This window comes from Narcine bancroftii, chromosome 12, assembly GCF_036971445.1.
Source record: "Narcine bancroftii isolate sNarBan1 chromosome 12, sNarBan1.hap1, whole genome shotgun sequence".
Taxonomy (NCBI): domain Eukaryota; kingdom Metazoa; phylum Chordata; class Chondrichthyes; order Torpediniformes; family Narcinidae; genus Narcine; species Narcine bancroftii.
The window spans coordinates 19166557-19193346 of record NC_091480.1 but is presented as its reverse complement, the minus strand read 5'-3'; the positions used below and the strand labels follow the sequence as shown (position 1 = coordinate 19193346).

General features: G+C 39.0%; 2 protein-coding genes across 5 annotated transcripts in view; both read left to right on the top strand.

The window, feature by feature from the left end:
- Positions 1–19: 19 nt before the first annotated feature.
- On the top strand, positions 20–22982 carry cep20 (centrosomal protein 20). Of its 4 annotated transcripts, none has more exons than XM_069905702.1 (5): positions 20–93; positions 14606–14803; positions 16460–16544; positions 18873–19009; positions 22816–22982. In XM_069905702.1, exons 2-5 carry the CDS (start codon positions 14638–14640, stop codon positions 22887–22889), a joined length of 462 nt encoding a protein of 153 aa, XP_069761803.1. In that variant the 5' UTR covers positions 20–93; positions 14606–14637; the 3' UTR covers positions 22890–22982. The 4 variants fall into 4 exon arrangements, with proteins under 4 accessions (XP_069761803.1, XP_069761801.1, XP_069761802.1 ...); XM_069905700.1 differs by lacking the exon at positions 20–93 and adding an exon at positions 9786–9876; XM_069905701.1 differs by lacking the exons at positions 20–93; positions 22816–22982 and adding exons at positions 9786–9876; positions 19336–19900.
- Positions 22983–23077: 95 nt separating this feature from the next.
- Positions 23078–26790, top strand: part of myh11b (myosin, heavy chain 11b, smooth muscle) — a 155171-nt gene continuing 151458 nt past the window's right edge. The window contains exon 1 of the mRNA XM_069905658.1: positions 23078–25215. The gene's annotated coding sequence lies outside the window, so the exon portion shown is untranslated. The remainder of the gene's footprint in view (positions 25216–26790) is intronic.

The following is a 26790-nucleotide window of genomic DNA, read 5'->3' as shown; positions in this document are numbered from 1 at the left end:
CCCGGAGGCGGGGGGCGGGGCCGGCAGAGTCGATGTAACAACTCTCGAACCAACGCTCTGAGAAGGTTTCCTTCCTGAACGTGACAGGTGAAGGTGAACACAAAGTTAAATTAACTTTTCATGAATGTTATTGTGAGACATCACATAGAACCCTGAGATTCTTTTTCCTGGGGCTAGGTAGAAGTATGGGTCGTTCCAAAAAAAAACTCCACACAAGGAAACAAATGAAGAGATTCAGGCAAACTGCACACGACAGGGACAACAAGTGCTCGAGTCCCTGATGGAGTTGAGGAGTCTGATGGTGGAGGGGTGGCAGCTGTTTCTGAACCTGGTGCTGTGAGTGTGGTGGGCCCTCTCCCTCCTTCCTGGTGGTAACAGCGGGGGCTGAGTGGTGCAGATCCTTGATGATTGCTGCTGCTCTCTGGGAGGTGAGCTCGACGATGGGGAGGGTTTTGCCTGGGATGTCCCTGGGCTGCGTCCACTACCTTTTGGAGGGCTTGTCGCTCAGGGGTATTGGTGTCCCCATACCAGACTGTGATGCAGTCATTGAGCACTTTTTCCACCACACAGCTGTAGAAATTATGCAAGATTTCTGATGTCATACCAAACCTCTCCAGACTCTTGAGGAAGTAGAGGCACTGAAGTGCTTTCTTCATGCTGCCATTAGTGTGTTGGATCCATTTCTTTTCTTTGGCTTGGCTTCGCGGACGAAGATTTATGGAGGGGGTAAAAAGTCCACGTCAGCTGCAGGCTCGTTTGTGGCTGACAAGTCCGATGCGGGACAGGCAGACACGGTTGCAGCGGCTGCAGGGGAAAATTGGTTGGTTGGTGTTGGGTTTTTCCTCCTTTGCCTTTTGTGATCGCATAAATGATGCTCTCAGGTTGACTGTACATGTTGCAGTCATGAGGAGCCCAGGGTTTATCTTGGTCACCAATTTTACAACCAAAGTAGAGCTCATAGGCTTTCTTAATAAGGAGTCATGCTACATGTTTGAGGCTTAAGCATGTAGCAGAATGCATTGCAGCTGTTGTGACATTGACAAGACATTTCTGCTGTATTTACTCTTTCTGAAGGCAATAAATGCTATTGTTAAGTACACTCACTATACAATTGCCTGAAGAAGATGTGCATCAACAATCTATATCATTGAGGAGTCACGTGATGGAGTAGTGGCCAGTAGGGGAATTCCAGCCCTCTCCAGAAAAGTAAAAAGGTAGAGAAAAAACAAAGTCACTAACACAAAAACCATAACAAATTGAAAGTGTGGAGAAAATGGCAGCAAAGAAAGAAAAACCAAAAACAACGGGAAGAAAAGAAGAAGGAAGGACGTCGGAAAAGGAAGGTGAAGCCCGCCGTGGAGAGAGAAGACCGCTCCCCGAGGTCAGTGGAAACCCCGAACTCAGGACTACAAAGAAGGCTCATGGAGCCAAACAAAAGTGCGCAACTGCGCATGCGTGAGTCCTCGGCGAAGCACAAGACAAAAATAACACCGATGGGAGGGGTGACCAGCTGAGGAGTAAATCTCCACAGCCGAAACAGACAAATATAACACGACAGCAAGACTCTCAACAGGAAAACATAGAAAATAATGGGAACAAGAAGGAAGAGAATAAAAAAAGGAAATCAAAGAAACAACAGATGACCAACTCAGAGGAAGAAGACCAACACCAAGACACTTTTAATAAAAATAAGAAGAACAAAAATACCCAAGAAAATAAAATAAACAACCCAACAAGAAAACCAGAAGAGACAGAGGTAAAGGACAGATCCTGGAGTGGACTCAGAAGAAGAGGGAGAACACAAAGAAATGGAAGATGAAGGGCAAGTACATGGATATTTTTTTTTAAGAATATATGGAAATAGTAAAAGAATGGCAGACACAAGAATTGAGTGAAATAAAAAGAAGAATAAAAAGTACAGAAGAAAAAGTGAATAGATTAGAGATGATCATGACAGATATAGGAAAAAGAGTAGACAAGGTGGAAGAAGGAGAAACAGCCATAGAAATGGAAGTAGATGACTTAAAAAAGAAATTAGAAGAATCTAATAAAAAAGTTAAAGAGACACAAGAGCTGTTAGCTCAGAAGATAGATATAATGGAAAATTATAATAGAAGAAACAATATAAAGATAGTGGGCCTTAACGAAGATGAAGGTGGCAAAAATATGAAAGAATTTATAAAAGAATGGATCTCCAGGGTCCTAGGAAGACCAGAATTACAGAAAGAAATGGAAATAGAAAGGGCACACAGAACATTAGCCCCTAAACCACAACCACAACAAAAACCAAGATCCATTCTAGTAAAATTCCTAAGATATACAACAAGAGAAAATATATTGGAGAAGGCAATGAAAAAGATAAGAGAAGACAAAAAACCATTGGAATACAAAGGTCAAAAAAAATTTTTCTATCCAGATATAAGTTTTGAACTCCTGAAGAAGAGGAAGGAGTTTAATGCAGCAAAAACGACCCTATGGAAAAAAGGTTATAAATTTATGTTAAAATACCCAGCGGTACTTAAAATAGTTATCGCGGGGCAGCAAAGCAAACTATTCTTGGATCTCGAAAAAGCACGAAAATTTGCAGAACAACTACAAAACAGACAGAGAGATGAAGAGATGTAACAAGAACAAAAATGACAACAAACTATATATATATATCTTCTTCTTCTTTGGCTTGGCTTCGCGGACGAAGATTTATGGAGGGGGTAAAAAGTCCACGTCAGCTGCAGGCTCGTTTGTGGCTGGCAAGTCCGATGCGGGACAGGCAGACACGATTGCAGCGGTTGCAAGGGAAAATTGGTGGGTTGGGGTTGGGTGTTGGGTTTTTCCTCCTTTGCCTTTTGTCAGTGAGGTGGGCTCTGCGGTCTTCTTCAAAGGAGGTTGCTGCCCGCCAAACTGTGAGGCGCCAAGATGCACGGTTTGAGGCGTTATCAGCCCACTGGCGGTGGTCAATGTGGCAGGCACCAAGAGATTTCTTTAGGCAGTCCTTGTACCTTTTCTTTGGTGCACCTCTGTCACGGTGGCCAGTGGAGAGCTCGCCATATAACACGATCTTGGGAAGGCGATGGTCCTCCATTCTGGAGACGTGACCCATCCAGCGCAGCTGGATCTTCAGCAGCTTGGACTCGATGCTGTCGACCTCTGCTATCTCGAGTACTTCGACGTTAGGGGTGTAAGCGCTCCAATGGATGTTGAGGATGGAGCGGAGACAACGCTGGTGGAAGCGTTCTAGGAGCCGTAGGTGGTGCCGGTAGAGGACCCATGATTCGGAGCCGAACAGGAGTGTGGGTATGACAACGGCTCTGTATACGCTTATCTTTGTGAGGTTTTCAGTTGGTTGTTTTTCCAGACTCTTTTGTGTAGTCTTCCAAAGGCGCTATTTGCCTTGGCGAGTCTTGTCTATCTCATTGTCGATCCTTGCATCTGATGAAATGGTGCAGCCGAGATAGGTAAACTGGTTGACCGTCATATATATATATTTATATATATATATATATATATATATAGAATAGAGTATAAGTAAGAACTAAGAAGGGGAAGAAAGGAAGTAAGGAGGGAATTAAGGGAGTAACCTTTGTTATATATGAAGATTAAAATCTTTTCTGGGGGGGGCTGGGTGGGGAAGAATAACTGTCACTGCGAAATCAGTTGTCGCTTGCAAGCGGATTCGCAAATCCAAATGGAGAGGGGAGATGTGGTTGCTCGACAAGGGACAAAGGGCAACTCAGAAAGGGGAGGGACTATTGGGGTTAAAGGAATTTTAGATATGAGAATAGTGGAAATATTGTATGTTTTAGAAATGTTGTCTTATAATGTGTTCAAAAAAAGAAAGCAGAAATGGATAAGAAGGGAAGGTGGTGATGAGGAAACGGAAAGGAAAGATAAACAAAGTATGAAATGACTATGTTGAACTATATGACTTTAAATATTAACAGAATACATAACCAAATCAAAAGGAAGAAACTGTTAAATTTACTGAAAAAAGAAAAAAATGATATAGCATTCATACAAGAAACACGTAACCGAAGTGGTACACAAGAAATTAAAGAGAGATTGGATAGGACATGTAACAGCAGCATCATATAATTCAAAAGCCAGAGGAGTAGCTATATTAATCAATAAAAATGTACCAATCAAAATAGAAGAGGAAATAATAGATCCAGCAGGGAGGTATGTAATTATAAAATATCAGATATATTCAGAATTTTGGAATTTACTCAAGGTATATTCACCTAATGAAGAAGATCAAAAATTTATGCAAAATATCTTTTTGAAGATAGCAGATACGCAAGGGAACCTACTAATAGGAGGGGATTTTAACTTTAATTTGGACTCAAACATGGATAAAACTGGAAAAAAAACTAACAGAAAGAACAAAGTAACCAAATTTATAATTAAATCGATGCAAGAAATGCAACTTTTGGATATATGGAGGAAACAACTCCCAAAGGAAAAGGAATATTCATATTATTCGGGTAGACACAAAACATACTCAAGGATAGACCTATTCCTGTTATCAGCCCACATTCAAGGGAGAGCTAGGAAAACGGAATATAAAGCTAGACTATTATCGGATCACTCACCCCTGTTATTGGCAAAAGAGCTAGAGGACATCCCACCAAGAACTTATAGATAGAGATTAAACTCCATGCTACTTAAAAGACAGGATTTTAGAGAATTCATTGAACGACAAATTAAAATGTTCTTTGAAATAAATACGGAATCAGTGAAAGATAAGTTCATACTATGGGACGCAATGAAAGCGTTCATCAGAGGGCAAATAATAAGTTATGTAACTAAGATGAAGAAGGACTACAATCGAGAAACAGAACAGTTGGAAAGGGAAATAACAAATACAGAAAAAGAATTAGCAATAAAGGAAGATACAACTAAAAGAAGAGAATTGGCAGACAATAAAAATAAAATATGAAACACTACAAACATATAAGGTGGAGAAGAACATAATGAAGACAAAACAGAAATATTATGAGCTAGGAGAAAAAACACACAAAATTCTAGCGTGGCAGCTTAAGACAGAACAAACTAAAAGAATGGTATTGGCATTAAGGAAGAAGGACAAACAAATTACATATAATCCAACGGAGATCAATGAAAACTTCAGGTAATTCTACGAACAACTATATCAAACTGAAAACGAAGGGAAAGAAGATAAAATAGATGAATTTCTAACTAAAATTGAACTACCGAAATTACAAACAGAGGAGCAAAATAAATTAATAAAACCATTTGAAATAGAAGAATTACAGGAGATATTAAAAAAACTACCGAACAATAAAACACCGGGAGAGGATGGATTCCCAATAGAATTCTATAAAACTTTAAAGACTTATTCATTCCTCCCCTCCTGGAAGTAATCAACCAGATTGATAAAACACAAAACATACCAGATTCATGCAAAACAGCAATAATTACAGTAATACCAAAGACAGGGAAAGATCCACTAGCACCAGCGTCATATAGACCAATATCTCTACTTAACACAGATTATAAAATAATAGCAAAATTATTAGCAAACAGATTGCCCGATTGTGTACCAAAAATAGTAAAACAAGATCAAACTGGATTTATTAAGAAAAGACGAACAATGGATAATGTCTGTAAATTTATTAATCTAATTCATGCAGTAGAAGGGAATAAGAAACCAACAGTGGCTGTTGCTCTAGACACAAAAAAAGCCTTTGAATAAATAGTCAAAGTCTTACAGAGGTTCAATTTACCAGAAAAATATATTAATTGGATTAAAGCATTATATAATGGACCATTGGTGAAGGTAACAGTAAATGGATATGTATCAAACCAATTTAAATTGCCTAGGATCAACTAGGCAGAGATGTCCATTATCCCCCTCACTGTTCTCTTTAGCAATGGAACCTTTGGCAGAACTGATAAGAACAGAAAATAAAAGAAAAGGGATAAAAATAAAGGAGAAAGAGTATAAAATTAGTTTATTTGCAGATGACATCATAGTATACCTAACAGAACCAGAGATATCAATAAAAGAATTACATAAGTTTTGGTCGCCTAATTATAGGAAGGATATAAACAGAGTGGAGAGAGTGCAGAGAAGGTTTACCAGAATGTTACCTGGGTTTAAGCATCTAGAGTATAGGGAGAGATTGGACAGTATAGGGAGAGATTGGACAGATTAGGTCTTTATTCTTTGGAGCGTAGAAGGTTGAGAGGGGATTTGATAGAAGTATTTAAGATTATGAAAGGGATAGACAGAGTGGATGTGGATAGACTATTTCCGTTAAGAGGAGGAAAGATTAAAACAAGAGGACATGAGTTAAGAATTAAAGGGCAGAGGTTTAGAGGTAACATGAGGGGGAACTTCTTTACTCAGAGAGTGGTAGACGTGTGGAATGAGCTTCCGGGAGAAATAGTGGCGGCGGAGTCAATTGTATTATTTAAGAAAAGGTTGGACAGGTATATGGATGAGAAGAAGATGGAGGGTTATGGGCATTGTGCAGGGAGGTGGGACTAGAGAGGGGTGTTTGGTTCAGTGCGGACTAGAAGGGCCTAATGGCCTGTTTCCGTGCTGTAAATTGTTATGTTATGTTATATAAGAAATTGAAGGAAAATGGAAAAATATCGGGGTACAATATCAACACAAATAAAAGTGAAGTGATTCCAATGAGTAATGCGGATTATAGAGAATTTAAAAAAGAATCACCATTTAAATGGCAAACACAAGCAATCCGATAACTAGGTATTAGGTTAGATAATAACAAGCCACCTGTACAAATTAAATTATCAGCCAATAATAAAGAAATTGCAGGAAGACTTAGAACATTGGAAAGAATTATCGCTAATGTTGATAGGGAGGGTAAATTGCATTAAAATGAATGTCTTCCCAAGGATACAATACTTATTTCAATTGTTACCAATTCCCTTAACAGAGAAATTATTTAAAGAACTAAAGAGAATAATAAGGAAATTCTTGTGGAAAGGGGGAAAACCAAGGATAGCGTTAGATAAATTAACAGAATGGTACAATCAAGGTGGTTTGCAGTTACCAAACTTTGAAAATTATTATGGAGCAGCACAATTAAGGTATTTATCAGATTTTTACCAGACAAGGGAAAAACCAGACTGGACTAAGATTGAACTAGATAAAATAGGGGAGAAGGTACCAAAACATATACTTTATAAGTGGAATGAAAAGCTGGTACGATATAAAAGCTCACTAGTATTGCATCATACTCAATATATGGAAGAAGATTCACTTAGAAAGGAAAAAAAAACAAATTACCAAATACCAAAATTATTATTGACACAAAATTAGCTAATCCCTTTTTACAATAAATAACCTTTCCTTTAGAAAAGGAATTAAAAAGGAATTAAAAGAATAGAAAATTGTTTTTTGGGAAATAATTTATTAACATTTGAACAAATGAAGTACAAATATGGAATAACTCATGGTACAATGTTTGCATACCATCAACTGAAAGCTGACTTAAAGGATAAATTGGGAAACAGACTGAGATTACCAGAAGGAAGCAGCTTTGAATATGTGATTACAGACACAATGTTAATAAAAAGATTTATAACTAACATGTACATCAAGTTGCAAGATAAGGAAAATGATGAAATAAGCTATAAACTCAAATAAAAGTGGGAAAAGGATTTAAACATAAAGATAAAAAATGAAACGGGACAAGTTATGCTCTGGAACTATGAAGAATATAGTAAACACAAGGTTACGCATGATATAGTATTATTGGTTACACAGGTTATATATCACGCCCCAAAAGTTAAAAAAATGGGATCCAACATTATCAGATAGATGTTTTCGCTGTAAGGAGGAAATGGGAACAACAGTACATGCAATTTGGGCATGTGAAAAAGTGAGAAAGTTTTGGGAAGATCTAAATCAGGTATTAAATAAAATCACAAAAAACAACATATCAAAAAATCCAGAGATATTCCTGCTAAGTGATATAAGAAGTAAAGAATTAGGCCTCAAATTGGATGAAGTGCAAAAAAGATTTATTATGATAGCCTTAGCTGTAGCAAAAAAATGTATAATGTCAACTTGGAAATCAGAAGAGAGCCTGAGAATACAGCAATGGTACATGGAAATGAATAAATGTATTCCATTGGAAAAAATAACATATAATTTCAAAAATAAAGTCACATTATTGGTGCAAATTTGTGAGTCGTACATGGAACATAACAGAGAGGGTTTGCCTTGGCCCTCCACCCCCTAAAATGATAAGAAGACAAAACGACTTGATCCATTGTGTAAAAGTAGATGATACATTTTTCTGATTTATTTTTCATTGTGTGATGACATTGTTTAATGGTTTTATTGTATATGTTGAATATTTATTGGTTTTGGAGGGGGGTGGGAAGTGGGGGAGGGAAGGTAGGGGGAAAAAAAGGGGAGAAAATGCCACTGTGTATATTTAATGAGAAACATTTGTATATATTTTAGTTGGTATGGTTCACAGTATGAAAAATTAAAAAATTATTTAAAAAAAATGAGTGGTATACCATTAGCCAACTCCTGGTAAATCTTGAGGCTGGCAGTCTTTTCCCAACTAGATTAAATCCAGCACACCTTACAAATGAAGCACTTCCAGGTAATAATTTAAAGCAAGTGCCTCTGGTTTCTGCTGGAACTGGCTTTTATCCTGAGATTAATGTCATGCTTTATTTTAATTTTGCTTTGGTCTTCCCCGAAGATGCAGTAAATGTAAGTGTCTGTACTTATTCTAACAGACAGTATTGCTGTTTCTTGTTGGACACAAAGATAATAAGTCTGACCTTGAATGTGATATCCTCCTGATCGTTGAGGGCAGTTTGTTGGGAGGATGCTCAGATGTAATTAAAATGTCCTCCATACAAAGCATTTTAAAATAAGTACCAAAAATAGTTTGAATGTAATAACTGGGCAATTTCTATGAGGATGCAAATTAACTAGTCAGATTGGATATTCTACCTTGAATAGTTTTATTCCTATTTACTTTTGTGACATTCATTGCAGTGATATAGAGTCTGTTCACCATTAAAAACTGCTTTAATGTCCTGCTGGATGGAGATCAATCGACAATTAAAAAAATAATTAAAATGGCTCACTGAATAAATCTGATAAAATAAATATGATTCAGTCAAGTAGGAGTTCATACATTTCCAAAATTGATTGCAGAAAGCTGATAGTCTCAGAACTCCAACTGATTCCATCTCTCAGGTTAAAAAACACAATGCTGGAGAAACTTTGCAGGTCAAATAGTGTTCTTCATGTAGCAAAGATACACAAGCAACTTTTCAGGCTTGAGCCCTTCATCAAGCTTTCCTAGACAATTAAACAAGAACGTTTGTAAAACGTGGCTGGGAAAAAAAAACAATCCTTGAGAAACTCAGCTGGTCAAACAGTGTACCTTTCAGGTTCATATCTCAATGAAGGGCTCAAGCCCAAAACATTGGTCATGTATCTTTATTACATGAAATACACTGGTTGATGGTGCACCATCAATAACTCCAAAAGACTGGGAACAATGTAAAACTGACAGGCTTTTACTCCCATTGGACTAGAATCACATCCCTGCTGCTTCCCCCACTCACCTGCACTGAGGTAGAGGCTGGGTCACCTTTAGTCAGGAGACTGTGGGCGGGGCCACAGGTCCAGCCAGCCAATGGGCGTGCTGAGTTTCTCCACCTTGGTGATTTTAAATCAGCACGTTTAGTGAGTGATGCTGGTCTTTTTTTAAATATATATTCGATTACAGTAACTGAGTTAGCTGAACCTTTCCACTGATAATTTCGGTTCCGCGCACCCCGTTAACATCCGGGTAACGAGAAAGGGTCACGTGGTCGGGCAAATGGCGACGGTCAGCGAGCTCAAAGCTGGTAGGTGGCGTGGGGTCGGTCGCTGAGAGTAGTTCTGCCGTCCGGAGACCGGCTTCGTTCCGCTCAAACACCTGTTCTGGAGCCGCTGGAAACGGTTCGCCCATTGACCACGGAGCGATGCTCTCGGACCGATGCTGCAGCGTTAACCCAGCAACATTTGGGAGAGGGAAGGGGAGGGAGAGAGGGGAAGGGGAAGAGGGAAGGGGAAGAGGGAAGGGGAAGAGGAAGAGGGGAGGGGGAAGAGGGGAGGGGGAAGAGGAAGAGGGGAGGGGGAAGAGGAAGAGGGGAGGGGGAAGAGGGAAGGGGAGGGGGAAGAGGGAAGGGGAGGGGGAAGAGGGAAGGGGAGGGGGAAGAGGGAAGGGGAGGGGGAAGAGGGAAGGGGAGGGGGAAGAGGGAAGGGGAGGGGGAAGAGGGAAGGGGAGGGGGAAGAGGGAAGGGGAGGGGGAAGAGGGAAGGGGAGGGGGAAGAGGGAAGGGGAGGGGGAAGAGGGAAGGGGAGGGGGAAGAGGGAAGGGGAGGGGGAAGAGGGAAGGGGAGGGGGAAGAGGGAAGGGGGAGGGGGAAGAGGGAAGGGGGAGGGGGAAGAGGGAAGGGGAGGGGGAAGAGGGGAGGGGAAGAGGGGAGGGGGAAGAGGGGAGGGGGAAGAGGGGAGGGGGAAGAGGGGAGGGGGAAGAGGGGAGGGGGAAGAGGGGAGGGGGAAGAGGGGAGGGGGAAGAGGGGAGGGGGAAGAGGGGAGGGGGAAGAGGGGAGGGGGAAGAGGGGAGGGGGAAGAGGGGAGGGGAAGAGGGGAGGGGGAAGAGGGGAGGGGGAAGAGGGGAGGGGGAAGAGGGGAGGGGGAAGAGGGGAGGGGGAAGAGGGGAGGGGGAAGAGGGGAGGGGGAAGAGGGGAGGGGGAAGAGGGGAGGGGGAAGAGGGGAGGGGGAAGAGGGGAGGGGGAAGAGGGGAGGGGGAAGAGGGGAGGGGGAAGAGGGGAGGGGGAAGAGGGGAGGGGGAAGAGGGGAGGGGGAAGAGGGGAGGGGGAAGAGGGGAGGGGGAAGAGGGGAGGGGGAAGAGGGGAGGGGGAAGAGGGGAGGGGGAAGAGGGGAGGGGGAAGAGGGGAGGGGGAAGAGGGGAGGGGGAAGAGGGGAGGGGGAAGAGGGGAGGGGGAAGAGGGGAGGGGGAAGAGGGGAGGGGGAAGAGGGGAGGGGGAAGAGGGGAGGGGGAAGAGGGGAGGGGGAAGAGGGGAGGGGGAAGAGGGGAGGGGGAAGAGGGGAGGGGGAAGAGGGGAGGGGGAAGAGGGGAGGGGGAAGAGGGGAGGGGGAAGAGGGGAGGGGGAAGAGGGGAGGGGGAAGAGGGGAGGGGGAAGAGGGGAGGGGGAAGAGGGGAGGGGGAAGAGGGGAGGGGGAAGAGGGGAGGGGGAAGAGGGGAGGGGGAAGAGGGGAGGGGGAAGAGGGGAGGGGGAAGAGGGGAGGGGGAAGAGGGGAGGGGGAAGAGGGGAGGGGGAAGAGGGGAGGGGGGAGGCGAGGGGGAGGGAGGGGGAGGGGAGGGGGAGGCGAGGGGGAGGGAGGGGGAGGCGAGGGGGAGGGGGGAGGGGAGGGGGGAGGCGAGGGGAAATCAGAAACTGAGGACAAATTTCACAAACATCGCCAAGTCCATCACATTAGTTCTGACCAGCTCCACCGTCACCCTCAACAACAAGCTCGATCACGGATTCCTTTAAGAACTTAATTTTGCATGTTATTTATTTTTTTTTCCTTTGTTTTGCACAGTCATTGCTTAGATTTCTTTATTGATTGTGCTCATATCTTGATGAAGGGCTCAAGCCCGAAAGGTTTGTTGTGTACTCTTTATGTAGCAAAGATAAAGTGCACTTTGATTGATAAAACACAGGACTTTGTAGACACTGGTTAAGTGGAAAAAACACAATTGCTGGAGAAACTCATCAGGTCAAACAGTGCCTTTATGTAGCAACGGTAAAGATACGTCAGTGTTTCGGGCTTGAGCCCTTCGTCAAGCTGTTACATCACCAACATTTCGGCCTCGAGCCCTTCATTAAAGTGTTACATCACCAACGTTTCGGCCACAAGCCCTTCATCAAGATGTTACATCACCAACGTTTTGACCTCGAGCCTTTCATCAAAATGTTACATCACCAACATTTCGGCCTCAAGTCCTTCATCAAAGTGTTACATTACCAATGTTTCGACCACGAGCCCTTCATCAAGATGTTACATCACCAACGTTTCGGCCACGAGCCCTTCATCAAAGTGTTACATCACCAACGTTTCGGCCACGAGCCCGTCATGAAGATGTAACATTTCGGCCACTAGCCGTTCATCAAGATGTTACATCACCAACGTTTCGGCCTCAAGCCCTTCATCAAGAAAGTGCTCAAGCCCGAAACGTTGGTGATGTATCTTTACCTTTGCTTCATAAAGGCCCCGTTTGAAGTGCTGAGTTTCTCCAGCATTTGTGTGCTTTTTCAAGTACACTTTGACTAGTTGATGACCAGCTGAGTTTCTCTTTGTATTTTTTCTTCAATCACAGTTTCTGCCGGCTTTTGTGCTTTATTATTGTATGCTTTTCCCCTGCAGTACCAATAAGTGGTAATTCTGCCTTAGCAGCAGGAACAAAGAATCTCAGAGTTGCTTGTGATGTCATGTTTGTACTCTGACAATAAATCTGACCTCCATCATTAGAAATATCGATCAGAGGCTCTACCTCCGGAAGACAGCCAGTATCTGAAAGGATCTCCATCAACCTGGTCACTGCTGCCTTTAAAAGGAAGCCACTGAAGCCTTGAGTTCAGAACCATTCTGTTCAAGAACAGTTTCTCTCCAATTGCTCTTCTTTTTGCCTCCCCTTGGTTTCCAGTTATCTATCCATTATGTTACCTCATTCATCTTTTATTTTGAGTCTGTAATCAAATGCCTGCTAGAATTATAGCCACAATAAATTATGGTGATGTTAGATGCTGTAGGCATTTAAAAAGTGAATATTGTATGTTGCCTTTCCTTGCTTTCAAAATGAAGAAATTGCTAACAGAAAGTTTCTGCATTTTTGCCTTCAGTTTTGCAGCAATGCAAAGATTTTGCCACACTTGCAGGTGAACTGCTATATTTCTCTTTTAATATAAAACTACTATGTCTTTTGACATTGAAAAAGATATAGCAGGCTATGGATAATTTGGTGATATGGACAGTGAAATGCCATGGAGTGGACACATGAAGTTTTTAGGAAGTCAAATGAAGGTGGAAGGTACACAGTGAGTGTTTGGTATAAGCCCGCCCTCTGCTGGACATCATAATGTCACCCTTCCATATATATATATATATATATATAACCCTGTGTGTCAGTAGCCAGGTTAGTCTAATAGGTTAGTCTTAATTATGTGAGCTCATACACAACAGTAAGTGCAAGCCCCTTACTTAGAAGCATTGAGTACAGATGGATCTTGGGGTGCCAGTCTGCAACTTGCTGAAAGTGACAACACTGATAAGTATGGTGGTGAAGAAGCCTTGATTCATTGGTAAATGTATTGAGTATCAAGGTATAGAAGTCTTTTCGTAGCTGCATAAAACTTTGGGTCTTCTTTGGGATACTACTGTGTGCAGTTCTGGTCACCACACATCATTTGAGATTTATTGTCAGACTACATATGTGACATCACGTACAACTCTGAGATTCCTTTTTCTTGTGGGCTTGGCAGAATTACCACTAATTAGTAGCACAAAAAATAAATTGCACACAGCATGAACATGTGAACATTCAAAAGAATTGTAAACCGATAACAAATGTAAACAAACTCTGCAATTCAGGGAGAGCAAAAAAAAACAATAAAGTACACAAGAGTGCTTAAATTTGTCCCTGATTGAGTTTGTCGTTGAGGAGTCTGATGGTGGAGGGGGATCAGCTATTCCTGATCCTGGTGGTGCAAGTTTTGTGGCACCTATACCTCTTTCCTGATGGCAGCAGCGAAAACAGAGTGTGTGCTGGATGGTGTGGGTCTTTGATGAATGCTGCTGCCCTCGGACGTCAGTGTTCCCTGTAGATGCACTCCTTAGTGGGAGGGTTTTGTAGGAAAGATGTGGTTTGGAGAGGGTGCAGGACAGATTCACCAGGATATTGCCTGAATTAGAATATATTAGTAATAAGGAGCGATTGGACAAACTGTATTCTCTGAAGGATAGGAGGCTGAGGGGAGACCTGAGATATAAAATTGTGGAGCACAGAAAAGGTTGATAGTCTTTATCCCCAGAGTGGAATTGTCAAATACAAGAGGGCATAGATTTAAAATTAAAGGGGCAAAGTTGCGAAGCAAGTTTTTTGCTCCGAGCAGTTGGTGTCTGGAACGTGGCAAAAGCAGATACAATAGAGATGTTTAAGAGGTATTTAGAAAGGTACTTGACAGTGGGAGGGATGGGGATATGAATCATATGCAGGCAGAGGGGATTAGTTTAATTTGTCATGTTTCCACAGGCATTGTGTGCTTGCTCTTGCGCTGCTCTATTTTCTTCATTATCAATTAAAGGGATATTGTACTGTTGATACTTATCTGTCCCTTTTGTTAGCAGTGGTATTTCACAATCATACTAATAGATATTTTAAGATAAGCTTTGGATATCTAATCTTAATTTAAATTTTGTTTTAATACTTTAATTTTGTTGGCACATTACTTGTATATGCACCAATCAACTGATAATTCTGCAGGTATTTAATGTGCAATTAAAAAATATATTCTTTATATTTACAGTTTTGAAGGAAACCTTAGAAAAGAGAGGTGTAATGGGCCAACTAAAAGCCCGAATTCGAGCTGAGGTTTTTAGTGCCCTGGATGATCAGAGTGAGCCAAGGCCACCATTGTCACATGAAAATCTTCTTATTAATGAACTCATCCGTGAATATCTTGACTTCAATAAATACAAGTACACAGCATCAGTGCTGACTGCAGGTATGTGGAACCATTGTTAAATATAACAAATTTTATCAATATATGAAAGAATGTAAAAAGTAGATAATTCATCAACATTTTAGGTGACCTTGTGTACAAAAATCTGTAAAATAATCTGAATGGTCCAGTCAGTTAGAGGATCAAAAGCCTCCTTAATTCCTTCAGTCTAATGCTACACAGATCTGATGGTAATAATGAAAAACAGAATAAATATTTAGCATATGCTCGATTTTTGTCATATATCAGACCATGGAAAATATTGAAACTATGAATTAACAAGTAAAATAAAATTCAAGTTATTTCCCTTCCATGGTTCCAAGTGTCGAGTAAAATGGATAGTATAAATTTTAAAACAGTGGATCAGTAATTAACAGTTTTCCATTATTGTATATATGAAAGAAGCAAATGTATAAGCAATTTTTGAAGAAAAACCTGAAAATAGCAAGTTCATTGACTCCAGCACAAAGGTCCTGGGGAAAATTCAGCAGATCACCCAGTGTGTGTAGAATACAAAGGGATGTACCCGATGTTTTGGGTCTGAGCCCTTCAACAAGGTCTTCATCATGCCTTGACAAAGAGCTCGGGCTATATTTTCTGGTGTTTACACCCAGGTAAACTGACCAGTTCATATCAATATGCACTTGGATTTTCAATGATCCGTATATCTGTCTTTCTTAGTGAAGAAGGATCTAAGTGAGGAGGGCATAACTATCAGGTGCGGAGGTGGGATTTAGAAGGGACGTGAGGGATCGATTCTTCACTCGGAGCATAGTGGACATATGGAATGAGCTGCCAAAATGGTAAAGGGAAGTATGTTAGCTTCCTTTAAGAAACACTTGGATAATTAGATGGTTGAAAGGAGCTGAGAGGTATATGGGCCTGATGTGGGGCAGTGGGAAGGAAGTAGGGAAGCACTTTGTGCAGCATGGGCAAGCTGGGCCTGTGGGCCTGTTTCCATGCTCTTGGACTAGATCTCTCTATGATATGTTTGTTGTCCAAGATTAAATACCCCAGATTTTACTGTTACAGGCTAAGGTATAACACCTTGAAAACTCAAAGTTGCTGTTTAGCTTCAAGTTGATTAATGGTGTACATATCAAACCTTCTCTTATGGCACCACTGTAGTTGCATCAATTTCCTGAAGAACCATCTCCACTTCAACAGTCATTACACTTAAGCTTAGAGTTAGGCCAGATTGCAAAATGAATATCTAATTGGGTCGGCAATTTGTTTCCCTTTTTTTTAATCTGTGTATTCTTAATTCCAAAAATTCTCAGACATTATTTCCCCATCTTTTTTTCCCCCACTTTCTTGTAAACTTCATTGTTTCCATAAATGTTCGGTTTTATTATATCAGGATGCTACCTGGACCTACAGTTAAGTTTGTTTCAAAACTCTCTTTAATCACTTATTTGAAAGCAGTAATAATACAAAATGCTGATCAAAAATTATACTTCAAGAAAAGGGTTTATTCATACAAGAGGATTTAATATTTAGATCATATCCTTGGGTCTTTAATTCCAGTTAACAATTTATTTCAAACACTACTCCATATTCAATCTTGCATAAAATAAAATTTCCTTTGGTTCTGTTAGTTCAAGATATGCAGTAAATTTTATGAATAATAAAGGTTTCACAGTAAACTTTTCCACACAGAGGCTGGTCAACCTGAAATACCCTTAGAAAGACAGTTTCTAGTGAATGAGCTGAATATTGTTGAAGATTCAAGCATAAAAACTATGTAAGCAAATCCTAAAGTTACTTTACTAACATTTAAGACTTTTTGCTTTTTATTTCAAATGATAATGTTATAAAACATTTATTTCTTTTTGCTTATTTCTCCAAATGTCAGAATTTAAAGTAATGGTTATGCCCCATGATATATTCCCTTTGATATCGTCACTCTCTTTTCTGTAGCTTCGAGCATATTTTTTTCTCACTTTTCTAGTTTTGATTTACTTTCACTCTACAGATGATGGGAGAATAGCTAATGTTGTTCCTTTATTTAGGAAATGTTGCAGGGTTAAGCCAGGTAACTCTAGACTAGTGAGCCTTACATTAGTGGTAGAGAAATCCTGAAGGTTTATGTATACTTGGAAAGGCAGAAGCTGATCATGGATAGTCAAAATGGTTTTGTGGGAGGGAAATCCTGTCTCACTAATTTGATTTGGTTATCTACTTAAAAGATTCATAATGACAAGGTAGCAGAAGTTGTCTATACTGATTTTAGTAAGCATTTAATAAAGTCTCAATTGGTAGGCTGCACAGAATCTAAGCCAAGCTGGCTAATTGGATTCAAAATTGGCTTCTGTGATCAATGGGTACCTCAGAGATCCTTGTTTTTGTGATATGTATTTATGACTTGGGCATGAATGTAAGAGGTTTGATCAGTAAATTTGCAGACCTGAATGTTCATGATGTGGACAGCAAGGAAGCTTGTGTAAGAGTGAAAGCAGGATATACATCTGATGAAAGGTAGGCCAGAGCATTGACAGATGAAATCTAATCCCAAAAAGTGTGATTGATGCATTTAGTATTGTCAAATAGAGATAAGAATTGTCCAAAAATGATAGGCATGAAGGAATCTTTTGAACAGAGGTACCTTCAAGTCCATAATTCACAGTTAGATAAGATGGGAAGAAGGCATGTGGCATGCTTGTCTTTATTGGTCAGGGTATGGAATAGAAAAGTTGGGACATTAAGTTTCAACTTTACAAAATGCTGGTTAGACGACATTTGGAGCAGTGTCTGCAGTTCTGATTGACATATTGGTTGCTCTGGAGCATGCAGAAGAGATTCACCAGGATGTTGCTTGGACTAACCTGCTTTTTACTTAAATCTGAAGAAGGGCTCAGGCCCAAAACGTTGATAATTTACCTTTACCTCCTATGGATGCTGTGTGACTGGCATTTTCTGTGTGTTTCTACCGAAAGATTTTAGTTACGGGGAAAAATGTGGAGCAAAGAAGGCTGATAAAGGGAAGTAAAATTACAAGAGGCATACATGGTATAAATAGATAAGTAATTTCTCATGGTAATGGCATTAAAGGCAAAAGAGCATAGGTTTACAGTGAGAGTAAAAAGTTTTAAAGGGGATGAGAGTCAAGTTTTCAACAAAGAGGTTTCTATAGAATGCCACAAGTGGGAGTGGTGGAATCGTATACATTCAGTTTGTTGAATTTCACAGAAATTGCTTGAGTCGACAAAGCATAGAAGAATACAGATCTATAAAACAGACCAACGGGATTAGTGTAGATGAGCAAAAATATAACATGCACCTGGTGGACTGAGGGGCTCGTTCCTGTATGGCACAGCTCTATGACTTTGTGGTTGCTGTATGACCTCTTTGGTTCTTCCAGGAGTTTGTTTTTGTTTCAGATTTTGTTCCAGTGTCAACTTTTCACTTGGATCTAGTAATATTTTTTAATCTGAACAAAGAAATATAAGAAATTATGTTTTAATACTGGTGTATTTTGAAATTTTATTAATTTCTTCTTGGAACAATACTTTTGTTACTTTGACAATTGTGGAATTTATGTATATGATATACAAACCTATAAGTGCAATAAAATAGCAGTATTTTGAATAAATCTAAGTAAACATACTCTTTGAAATGCGTTACAGTAATAAAAAATGGCTCATGTTGCAATTTTAAAAATTTAGATTTGTATCGGGGATGTTCAAAATCTGCTTTTACACAGAGAAACATTGTTTGATGTGAGAGAAAACCTTGGAACTTATTTTCCAGGCAGTACCCATTTCACTATCTTAGAGTAATGGTACTGTACTGTACAAGTCAATGAAAATAGGTCCTTCTTAGAATGAATTTTCATTTTTATTCAAATATAGTCACTCAAGATGTTTTGTAGTGATGAAGTAATTTCTATATATTTACAAGCTAATTTTGCATGAATAAATAACACTACAAATCTGTTTTATGTAGCGGGTCTTATTTCAATATTGTAATTGTTTCAATTTTTTAAGAAGATGTTACATATTAAATAAATGCTATGAAGTAGAATCTTAATGTCTGATTAAAGAGTACTTGTTTTCTCCTTGCTCTCATTTAGTCCACTACTGTATGGAATTCTAGCTCATTTTGTAAATGAGAACAAGGAGGATGGTGCAAAATCTCTTTCTAAACCTACATCTATCCCAAATGTAAAGAAAGTGACTCTAAAGGAGGCAAATGAGAAATGCAGTCCAGGTAGGTCATTTAAAATTTACACTTTGTGAGCACTTGCTCACCATAAGATTTATCTTTAGTTAGTAATTTAATTTTTTTTAAATTTTTTTTTTCACACTGTGAACTATATCAACCAAAATACATACACAGTGGCATTTTCTCCCCTTTTTTTCCCTCCTACCCTCCCTCCCTCTTTCCTACCCCTCTCCAAAACCAATAAACATTCAACATATACAATACAATAAAACCATTAAACAATGTCATCACACAATGAAAAATAAACAAGAAAAATGTGTCATCTATTTTTACACACTGGATCAAGTCATTTTGTCTTCTTATCATTTTAGGGGGTGGAGGTCTGAGGCAAGCCCTCTCTGTTATGTTCCATGTACAGTTCCCAAATTTGTTCAAATAATGTGACTTTATTTTTTTAATTGTATGTTATTTTTTCTAATGGAATACATTTATTAATTTCCATGTACCATTACTGTATTCTCAGGCTCTCTTCCAATTTCCAAGTTGACATTATACATTTTTTTGCTACAGCTAAGGCTATCATATTAAATCTTTTTTGCACTTCATCCAGTTTGAGGCCTAATTCCTTACTTCTTGTATTACTGAGAAGAAAGATCTCTGATTTTTTTGGTATGTTGTTTTTTTGTGTTTTTATTTAATATCTGATTTAGATCTTCCCAAAACTTTTTCAGTTTCTCACATGCCCAAATTGCATGTACTGTTGTTCCCATTTCCTTCTTGCGGCGAAAACATCTATCTGATAATGTTAGATCCCATTTTTTTTTAACTTATGGCGCGTGATATATATTATATATATACTGTATCATGTGTAACCTTGTGTTTATTATATTCTTCATAGTTCCAGAGATACTTTTCCCATGTTTCATTTTTTATCTTTATGTTTAAATCCTTTTCCCACTTTTGTTTGGGTTTATAGCTTATTTCATCATTTTCCTTATCTTGCAGCTTGATGTACATGTTAGTTATAAATCTTTTAATTATCATTGTGTCTGTAACCACATATTCAAAGCTGCTTCCTTCTGGTAATCTCAGTCTGTTTTCCAATTTATCCTTTAAGTCGGCTCTCAGTTGATGATATGCAAACATTGTACCATGAGTTATTCCATATTTGTACTTCAGTTGTTCAAATGTTAATAAATTATTTCCCAAAAAACAATTTTCTATTCTTTTAATTCTTTTTCTCTCCCATTCTCTAAAGTAAAGGTTATCTATTGTAAAAGGGATTAGCTGATTTTGCGTCAATAATAGTGTTGGTATTTGGTAATTTGTTTTTTTTTCCCTTTCGAAATGAATCTTCTTCCATATTATTTGAGTAAATGATGCAATACTGGTGAGCTTTTATATCGTACCAGCTTTTCAGTAATTTAATTTTGAGAGCAAGGCATTATCGTGTTGCAAAGTTAAGTTAATGCATAAAGGTGAATAAATGAAACACTGAATAAATGTATACAATCAGATCAGTTTTTGGGTTTTTTTTAATTAATGGCTGAAAAACCAATAATTTTGTCTTTTTTTTGTCAATAAAACTATTTTACTGTTCTTTGCAAACTCTTTTGACATTGACTACAGGTACGTGGCACTTAATGTCCACGATATGTTCTGTGAAATTGGCCATTATGCATTGTGGACATTGTGTGAACACCATATTACTGTATATACCTAACAAAGCTATACGGGATACTGAACTTGCGCTAAATTAAACTTGCCTTTTTTTCCACTTTTCACACTTTCTTGGCTTACATCATATGCATTTTAACAAAGAGGATCCAGATCATCCACATCACTGTTCTCAACCTCCTGGTTTTCCACTAGAAGAGTTTCAGGTCAAATAACCTCCATTGATGAACTGTCACTCTGTCATGCCTGAAGGACCTGGCTGAGGCTCTTCTTGGCGAGGTGATGGCTTCTTCAGGAATATGGCCAGTGTTTGCCTAGTTTGCTTTTTCTCCATAAATGTATTTTTATGCAACAAACACTGCATGAGCATTCCTCTCTATCAATGAAAAACGTTGTGTATCTCTTCAGCAAGCAGTTATGGTCTGCCCCTGTTCTTGTTCTCCTTCTGCAGTTTCCTTTTCCCTTGATTCTTCTCCAGCTATTCACTCTTGCTCTAGCTCCAGACATTCTTCATTTGTTAATTCCTCAGGAACCACCTCTAGGAGTTCTTGAATGTCCTCATCATCTCGCCTTGGTTCAGATTGCTGTTTGCCATGTCGACAACAGGTCCATTAATCCTTGCAGTCTCATCATCTTTCTCATAGCCCTTAAAGTCATGCAAACAACTCTTCACTTTTTTTTTCCACATCCCATTCATGGACTCTATATTCCCAGACCCAAGCAAGGTTCTTTATGCAGTGGAAAATGTACTCCTTCCAGAACTGCATCAGTGTCTTGCCAGTGTCATCATTTGCAGCAACAAAGGTCCTCCTTGGGTAGTAGATTTGATGCTACGATAACCCCTTGGTTCATTGCCTGGATTAAAGAGGTATGTTTGGTGAGAGGGACACCACTTTATGTTAGGGTGGAGGTTACCAATGAAAAGGGGGATGTCTTGAAGCATTGTCTACAAATAGCAAAATCTTGGAAGGCATGCCTTCTTCCAAGCAGTACTTCTCCATTTTCACTGGCATAGCAATCGAGAAGGGCATTCAGAAACAGTATTTGTGTCATCCAGGACTTTTTAACTTGCTCCTGTAGTAAACTGGTACGGTGTGCTTGTTAATGTTCTTGAAAGCCCTGGGTGTTCACTGTGCCAAAGAAGAAAAGGCTTTAACCTATAGCCGGCAACATTGCCTCCTAACAACACCATCACTCGGTCTTTAAAGCCTAGCATTGACTTGGCCTCCTTATGGATGAAGGTCCTTTCAAGCATTCACTTCCAGAATAAGGAGGTTTCATCCCTATTAAAAAAAATTTGCTGGGGCAAATAACTTGCCTGTACAATTAGTTTATCTAAGGTCTCAACAAATTCTGTTGTCTTTGCATCGGCGCTCATAGACTCACTACTCACTTTCACTTTATGTAGCAAAAAACACTTTAAAGCACCTGAACCACCCAGGGCTAGCACTAAACTCAATTGTGGTCTGGTCCTGCTTTTTCTTTAAGCATTTGGAACAAACTTTTTGCCTTGGCAGTGGTTGTCAATGTGCTGAGAGGGACTTACTTTTGTGTTTGGCCCTCAATCCACATCATGAGCAATTTCTCCAGATCTGATATAGGTCCCTCTCACATTTCTGTTAGCCTTGTAGCTTTCATTGGAGCCAATTCTTTAACAGCTTGGAGAATGTTTTCTTTGTTTTAGAGGATTGTTGTGAAGAGTGCGACGTGCCTAAATCATGAGCAAAGGCATTCACTGTTTTTCTGCCTTTATGTTGTTTAATAACCTTTTGTTTCACTTCCAAATGAATACTTTCCCTTTGCCTCTCTACCACTGGTTTTGCTGCGTTTAGGAGCCATGATCGATAGAAAGTACAGAACAGTATCTGCATTCAAAAGCCTTTGTATACAAAATGCATGAGATACATGTTGAGTGCGGGAAGTTGTTACTTACGTCCAGTTACATCCACGACATCCCGTTCTCCGATCAGGATTTCTGAACACTATTATCTTATGGGACCGTGGACAATCGACATATATGTGGTTGGATGTTGCCTGAAAGGATGTAAAGTGGCACATACCAGTAAATGTCTTTTAGAATTGGCACTTTTATTAACAACAAAAAATGTTTTTATTCATAACACCTGACCAATTATATCCACTTTCCTCCCTCATTTGGAAAATTTTCTTTTCAGGTGAATTCCCCGAACATAGTAGATTAGAAGGAAGAAGCTTTGAAGACCATTTTGTTCTCAAAGGTGGACATTGATTATTGTTGAGTATAACTGTTGACTATTGACTACCTGTTTGTATTCCAATGCTGTAATTTTGCTTATAATAAAAGGTAAAGTTGTGGAAAATAGATCTGCCGTTTGATAATCTTGCTCCTTTTGTTGTTTTTACCTAATCATGTCATGGTCATGTCTGATACCAATTTAAGAAATTCTAAACTTAATGAGACTAGCCTTCTGGAATAGTGCCATGCTACTTGTTCTCATACTTCAAACCCATGCATAATCATTTAATTTGATATTCTGGGGTTGGGCATGCTTTTTTTTGAAACTTTATTTAAAGATTTTATTACTTGAATAAAACAAAAAAAAATACATTTAAATAAAAATAAAAATAAAGTAATTATTACAACACAGCATTAATAACCTAACTTAAGTCAGTCTAACCCCCCCCCATATATACGGACACTAAAAAAAAACTATCTATATATATATATATATTTTAAAAAACCCACCCTTCCCCCCAAAATAAAGAGTGAAGAATTAATAAAGTTAGTAATATTATATATAAAAAAACACTCACAAACAAAAAAAAACAAGTAAAAATATTAATTAAAAAAGTTATCAAATCTAAAATATCACACATAAAACGTATTTAAATCAAACTTAATTGCAAGTACTTAACAAATGGAGTCCACTTCAGCTTATAAAAAGACATGGGTTGGGATATGCTTGTTATTTTTGAGATTGCATTCTTTCTCATTTAAAACACTTGTGCTGCACAATACACAGTGTTTTGATTTCCCATTTAAAAAAATATTATTATTGTTGTAGTGGAGCCTTTTCAAGTTGGTAAAAGTTTTGAGCCACGAGGCCATGAACACAATTAAATTTAGACTTTAAAAGATGTACCAAGATCCAGTGAAAATTTTAGTTTTGCATGCTGTCCAGGCATTGCAAAAGCAAAGTTAACACTTTCAGGCGCCAATTTGGATTTAAAATTCACAGAAAATGCAAAGTTACAAGATTAATTCCAACAATGGTCAAACTGGGTTTCTAGCATTTTAAAATAACAGGTAAATCAGATTCATTCAGAGGTTCCCAGGAGCTGCCCAATCAACAGTTGGATGGAATCTGACACACGCATTTGTCACATGTCAGGTTTGGATGCGAATGGATACCATCAGCTCATAACGATACATTGAGACCATTATGTGAAAATGTTTGTACCTTTTTATTTTTTTCCATATTCATTGTAAAATGTTTTTTAATCAAACTGAGTGTTGCTGCTACTCTTATAGTCTGATAATTTTATTTTGTTAAAATAATACTTACATCATTTAATAGCGAAGGGTAAAACCAATCTATAGGCAGGGGAGTTTGGTCAGAAGACAACTTTAACTGCATTCAAGGAATTATACAAATTAAAACTTTTATTGAAGATTATATATGTAATTAATTCCTTGTGTAAAGATGTAATATTTTATTACATGGATGATCAGATCCACATGGTGGTGCAATACAATAAAAAATCCTTGTATTGAATGTTAGCTTACCGACTACCGTTATCTTTGGAGTTTTGACAACCAGACTCCACTTGGACACATCAACTCATTTCCTTCAAGAATGCTTGGAAAAACATGCAAATTTTAAAGTATGGTGAAACCCTGCAAGAAGAGTTTCATGCAAGAATTAGGGTAAAGGGAAAATGTAAAGGCTATTGATTATTCAGTGTTTTTAATTACATGGTAAATGGCTTTATAGGGCTACATGCGATTATTTAGAAATAGATGAACATTTATATTCCAAGATTCATATCTTTGTTAGTAATGGGTGTAACCTCTTAAACAAAAACAATATTATTAGTTCTCACAAATCATGGATCCAGTTATAATTAATTACTTAGTAAGATAGTCAATCTAAGTTACTTGAACTGAGTAAATACACTTGGATGGCCCAAAGCTTAAACATATTTAAGACAAGGGATTGCAAATGCTAAATAGTGCATGTAATGGAAATATAATGAGAAAAAATGCTGGATGTACTTTGTAAAGTAGGTGGCATTTGTAAAGGGAAACAGTAAATGTTTCATCTGAATGTGTAATAAGTGATTGCAGTCCACTTTAATGGAGTTTTGTGCTACAATGCAGTGCAATTGAAAAGTTTAAGCTCCATCCAAAATGACAAGATGTGGTTCAATGACAAAATCTAGAAGCATTACTGATGCAGAAAACATTACATTTGTCAGGTTTTTGTTGGATGTCTGGTTCCAGATGGAGCAATTCAAAATTTGCCCCTTAAGTCGAAAGTAGATCATCTGCGTTCCTCAAGCTGAGGAGGTGGCTTCTTGAAAATCATACACATGTAAGTCTGGATTGTGACAATGTTCATTTTACTTGTATGAGAAGCTTTTGTAAAATGCTATTTACTGATTTTTTTGGTTTTGTTTTTAAAATGATTATTTAGGTGATTTAATTTACTAAAATACATTGAAAACATGGATAGTGTGTTGGTTTGGATTCTATATGAATTCCATATTAGAATGCTATAAAGTTATTTAATGAAAATCTAAAATTGGTTAATAATTTCTTTATATTCTCTTCCAAAAGGAAGGAATCATTGTGATTGAAGGATGGGTGACTTAACTGCTGGAAATGGTCAGGGGAAGTGAGGAAAAAGTGTTTGGGTTAGAGGTTGATAATGGAACAGATTGGTTTGGCTGGTGTGGAATGAAAATTCCCTGTGTAGCAGATGGAAACTGATCCCACAGCAATCTGCATAGAGCAGAAATAGAATCAAACAAGTTAAAGAGTTGAGTTTGAGTAAAAATCAATGGCCTAGTTTTAGTAACAGGGCCCTCTACCTGTACTCACCACATGTTCTCCAATACCCCAAATTTACTTTGGCCAAATCCAGCTCACCATGAAGTTGGTCAAAATGAGCACCAAGTCTCCAAATAGGAATAGTGGATCAAACAATCTGATGAATGATGTCCATAGATAGCACAGACCAAATGCGTCAGAATGAAGCTCTTTTGGTATAAAGTGCACCTGAAGCTTTATTACTGTCAAAAGTTCAGATTTATTGTCAGAGAACATGCATGACATCACAGACAACCCTGAGATTCTTTTTCTTGTGGATGAGGCACTTATTGGCAGTGCAAAAATCAGTAAGATATAACCATTATAACCATTTACAGAGTGGAAACAGGCCACGTTGGCCTTTCGAGTCCGCACTGGTTCACTGATTTTGTGCGCCTTCTTCAGGCATTGGTCCCGGTAGATCTTCATTCAATAACGATGGACGAATTCAATGCAGATGGAATCAGACAAAATATGCAGACAAAATAAATAGCGATGTAAACAAACTGCAATACAGAAAAAAAATCAGTGCACAAGTATGAGTCCTTAAATGAGTCCCTGATTGAGTTTGTTGTTGAGGTTTGATGGTGGAGGGGTAGCAGCTGTTCCTGAACCTGGTGGTGCGAGTCTTGTAGCACCTGTACTTCTTTCCTGATGGTAACAGCAAGAACAGAGCATGTGCTGGGTGATGTGAAACCTTGATTATTGCTGCTCTCCGACAGCAGCGTTCCCTGTAGATGTTCTCAGTGGTGGGGAGGGTTTCCGCTGTGATATCCCGGTTGTGACAACTACCTTTCACAGAGCTTGCCCCTCAAGGGTATTGGTGTCTCCATACCAAACGGTGATGCAGCCAGTCAGCCCACTTTCCACTACACAGCTGTAGAAATTTGCCAGGGTTTCTGATGTCATACCAAATCTCCACAAACTTCTGAGAAAGTAGAGGCACTGACGTGCTTTCTATACCATGCCATCAGTGTGTTGGGTTCAGCAGAGATCCTCCAAAATGGTGACTCCAAAGAACTTGCATTTACTCACCCTCTCCATCTCTGATTGTCCAATAATCATTGAATCCTATACT

Coding starts and splice junctions, on each gene's coding strand:
- cep20 (XM_069905700.1), top strand. CDS start 9,849: ATGGCGACGGTCAGCGAGCTCAAAGCTG. Junction 14,804..16,459: donor AGCATCAGTGCTGACTGCAG/GTATGTGGAACC, acceptor TTTTCCACACAG/AGGCTGGTCAACCTGAAATA. Junction 16,545..18,872: donor GATTCAAGCATAAAAACTAT/GTAAGCAAATCC, acceptor GCTCTCATTTAG/TCCACTACTGTATGGAATTC.